Source organism: Tripterygium wilfordii, chromosome 22 (assembly GCF_013401445.1).
Source record: "Tripterygium wilfordii isolate XIE 37 chromosome 22, ASM1340144v1, whole genome shotgun sequence".
Classification (NCBI taxonomy): Eukaryota; Viridiplantae; Streptophyta; class Magnoliopsida; order Celastrales; family Celastraceae; genus Tripterygium; species Tripterygium wilfordii.
The window spans coordinates 300,963-305,390 of record NC_052253.1 but is presented as its reverse complement, the minus strand read 5'-3'; the positions used below and the strand labels follow the sequence as shown (position 1 = coordinate 305,390).

General features: G+C 40.6%; 1 protein-coding gene across 2 annotated transcripts; it reads right to left on the bottom strand.

The window, feature by feature from the left end:
- On the bottom strand, positions 1-4,012 carry LOC119991703. Of its 2 annotated transcripts, XM_038838110.1 has the most exons (7): positions 3,866-4,012; positions 3,338-3,675; positions 2,434-2,875; positions 2,291-2,296; positions 1,763-2,061; positions 715-1,084; positions 1-398 (listed from the first exon to the last, which is right to left on the bottom strand). In XM_038838110.1, exons 2-6 carry the CDS (start codon positions 3,632-3,634, stop codon positions 740-742), a joined length of 1,389 nt encoding a protein of 462 aa, XP_038694038.1. In that variant the 5' UTR covers positions 3,635-3,675; positions 3,866-4,012; the 3' UTR covers positions 1-398; positions 715-739. The 2 variants fall into 2 exon arrangements, with proteins under 2 accessions (XP_038694038.1, XP_038694039.1); XM_038838111.1 differs by lacking the exon at positions 2,291-2,296.
- Positions 4,013-4,428: the final 416 nt, after the last annotated feature.

Here is a 4,428-nt window from a genome sequence, read left to right as displayed (position 1 = left end):
TAACAAAAAGTTTAATTCCCAGCAAGTTAAGCAGCCTAGTCAACTTAATAAACATCACAGCCTGTAAACATTATCAGCAAAGTGAAATCAACTCACGGATTGCTATCACAGGCTCAGTATGGGAATAAAAATGGTGACCGTTCATTACTGAGCTTGAAGGAGAGAGTTCATCAAACCATTACTTCAACGCAAATTTTCATGCATTTCACAGTCAATATCCTTCAAAGATCACAAGGGCGAGCCGATTAAAAAAAAAAAACATACCACCTCCTTACAACAAGGTCCACAGAGAACCAAACCTCCAAAATGAAATGTAACTAACTCGGCATTGATTCCGATAGATTTTACACCCATTTGAGTCCCCAATGCATCACTTCTATCCGGCCAAAGTCTGGACCCTGAAATTTTTTCCAAGTGAACTTTTAATCGAAGCAGAATGATGAAAATAAAATCTGTTGTACCCACAAAACTAACCAACGATCTGCTTATGTGACCAACCAACAAACTAATAGATTTACAAAAAGCTGCAGCAATTATGTACATTATTAGTGCATACTCTGCACATAGTGAGAAACCAGAACATTCTATCAGTCTCAATCAAATCACTTAAACCTTTGCATCAACTCGAGACATGTAATCATGGATGCTTTAAAAGGCAACCATAGTAGAAGCAACAACTAAATCTTTTCTTAATGGGGAAGTGAGACAACTCACCAAGATAACTTTCAGTTATACCAATCTAGAATCTGTTGTAAGCTTTCCCCAAATCCTCGCGCCTTGGACGCTGGAAATCACTGTATGTGTTTTGAGTCCTTGAAGGATAATTATCAATAGAATTCGGGTATCTTCCCCTTGTATCCATAGAAAAACTAGAACCAGCATAATGATTATTAACTGAGGAGCCGTCGTGGTCAGAATAAGCATGCTGTTTATAACCACCAAAACCTGGAGCAGACATTTGGGTCCCTGCTTCTTCTTGACGCCTTTGGGCATCAACTTGAAGAAACTCTTCCCACTGTTTTGCATGCATCTCCCTTAAGGTAGCCAGTTTATTCATGTAACTCTCTCTCATATCCCTGATAGTCTAGATTTCAGAGAACCAAAAGTCAGGCACCAGGATTCAAGATCAACAAGTTAAAAAAAATAAATCTAAAGCTAATCAAATTATGAAAACAACACAAAAGAAACATCCTACTATCCTAGTAAAAAAAACAAACATTGATGTGACAATGAGAATGCGAAATATACTTTAAAGCACTCCCAGGAGTTAAATTTCAGTTTAACAAGTCTAGAGATTAGTGACAGAGTAGGGGACTCCCACAAGCCAGGCATAGTTTCCAATTTGGGCTGGGCTGTTGTGTTGTGGGCTGGGTGGATCAGACAACATCACTTCTAAGTGCCAGATAGAGCAAACTCCACAATACTCTCCAGATAATAAATGATAACCAAAGTTGATTTCAAACAATTTTCAGGTTAAGTTTTGGCCTGGAATTTCATGAGATTTAGTGAGGTCAGTAAAAAGCTTTATACGTAACCAAAGACAACGGAGGGTAAAGGGGTGTAGATCCACTAATACTTATAGCAAATGTCACATGAAATAACCAAAGCTGCTTTCATTTTGCTTCTAATTAAGTCTTCTATCATTATAAGCACGCTTGTGGGCTGAAAAAGGTTAAAAAGTTTGGCATGTAAGGCGTTGAAACGTCAAAAAACATGCAGACATCAATAAACTGCATTTGAACAAAAAAGATAAGATTCCTACCTCGCGATGCTTCTTATTCTCTTCATCTTCTTCCTTGTCATGAATTCTTCCGAGCTCTGTTGCCTCTCGCTTATACTCCAACTCTAAATCTTCTAAGGTCTGAGGGATGGCGGAGTATTCAATTTGATGGCGAGATGGCAAATTTGAATTCCGTCTTTCAATGTCCCACCCATCAGTTCTATAACCACCTGAGCTCTGGTTATGACCACCATATGAATCAAATGAGTTCCCGGTATAATGGGGACGTGCAGGAGATTTAGAGTGGCTTGAACGACCTCTAGCTCCATTATTACCATAAGCTTCACAAAATCAAGATTATGTTAAGCATGCGATTCAACATGCAACACAGATGATAGCTCTAACTACACATGATGTCCTAAAACTCAACTAGTGAACTCATCTGTTGCAAACAACCCGCTATATACTTTCAGTAAATAGTTTCAACTCGCAGAGAATCCAGTCAAATCAGATCCACCCAGGAAAGTTACTTCAGAATCGAACACGTAATGCTTGAAGATAATAACTTACCTCTCGCTGCAAACAAATGATAAGCAACAAGCAGCATTATTGAGTGTTCAGAATTGCAAGAATAACTGAATTCCTTACAAGTTACGAAAACGAGATTACCAGCTTTTCATGGATGCCGTAAACATATCCTATGCTGTTCCTACCTTGTGGAGAACCCCTTGGGAATCTACGAAGATCCTCACGGTCACGGTCTTCAGCAACTTTATCTTGTCTGCCAAACCTTTGTTGGAAATGAGGTGGATCACGTTGATGAGACCTTTGGGATTCAGATCGACGAAATCGTCCACCACTGGGGCTTTGCGCTGGTGACCTAGATCTGCTCATCTGAAAACTAGATGCATTCTTTTGATCACCCTCCTCCTTGATCACTTTGTGCACAGCATCCACACCTTTGGCCAAAACTAACCTATCCCTACCACTGACAATTATAAACTTCTCCTCCATCTTTATTTTGCAGCCTACGTCATTTTCAATCCTCTGGATCACTTTGTCTGGGAAGAGTGCCTTTACATGCTTTTCCCTCGCAGGTACCCTTTCAAAGAAATCTTGTGACTTTCGGTTTGCTCCAAGAGTTGTAGGACAACCCTATAAATGCGCCAGACAGCAGAAAATTTTGAACAAACAGAAAATATTAAAAAAACAGAATCCTCTCGTATAAAATCTTCAATGTACATATAACTCAATATGCATGAAAACAGACATTGAAATTTCCATTACAGCCGGGAAAAAAAAATCGCAGCTTCCATATCAATTATCATGCACCACTCCCAACACGTTAGTCAAGTCCAATCAAGGCAGCAAGAGAACAAAAAAAGCTGAAATAGTTCCCAGTGAACCATAAGCGTCCATACTACCTTGTATATTTACCTAACAAAGTCATCATTCTATCACAACAGTTACAGAGCACCGAGTTGGCACACAAATACAGTATGATTATGTCTCTGTGGACACAATTTAGATACTTATACACACTGGTAGTCTCCAATTGATGATAGTCTAGACATACTATAAAACATGCAAGACCTACAAAGGGAATGCCTACGATACCTGAGTGAAGTGACCTGATTCTCCGCATATTTTGCAAATCATTTCCTCTTCTTTCCTCTTCTTCCAATTCCTCTCAGTGGCTTTAGATTTTGCCTCCCAGACTCTGGCTTCTCGGCTGGTGAAATCTGTGGGGACCGCATTGGGGTCCCGCTGTTCCTCTTCCTCGTCGGAACCTGCATGCGAACGCTTGTTTGGCTTTGACCTATCTTGTGTCGTTGTCGACCCCGGAGGGCCAGTATATTCTTGATAAAGCTGACTGAAATCGTCGTCGTTGTCAGAATCCGGTCTATTAGCCATCCAAACTCCAACGACCCTAACTAGAACAGGAGCTGGAACTCCTGCCTCAACCAATAAAAACAGCCATCAATATCTTTAGCTGCCTAAATTCAAATTTATAATAACTCCATGAAAATGCAAAAAACAAAAAAAAAATCAATAAGAACGTTACGCAGTGGAAAGCCGTAATTGTTCCCGAAACGAGAAATAGAGAGTACGAATTGACTTGTTGAAAAGACGAATATTGCATACCAGTAAGAAAGACTCGATTCAGGTAGCAAAGCTTGCTGAGAAGATATCGATGATATGGAGACGGGGACTAATTGGCTGAGCTTCGTGTTCTCCTTCGGAATGTACGACAGCCGCAGATAATATCAAACCCTAGCAAGAAAGAGAGAGGTGAAGAATGTGGAAGGCCCATGTCAAAAACGTCTTGACGGCCTGAGCCCATTAATTGGCCCATATTTAAATGGGCTAATTAACCGCCGTGTAGTTAGGCTCAATGGTCTGATCTAATCCATTCCGCTTCCGCCAAGTCTTCGACGACGGCCGATAAAAGGTTGAGAAAACCGGATTCAATTCAGCGAAAAATAGTCTGCGTCTCACAAGGAAGAAAACGGGTACGGATATCCATACGGATTGTTTTCATGGACAAGGTGTTTGTCTTGGTCTTGGACGATCTAAATCGTTGGCTTGCAGGGCTAGCTAGGTTTCATGGATAATCCGCTGTCTACGATTACGAAGATGGAGAGACATGGAGTGATGGAGGATACCTCACCATTACGACTACTACCAGCAAAACCACCAAGACTATA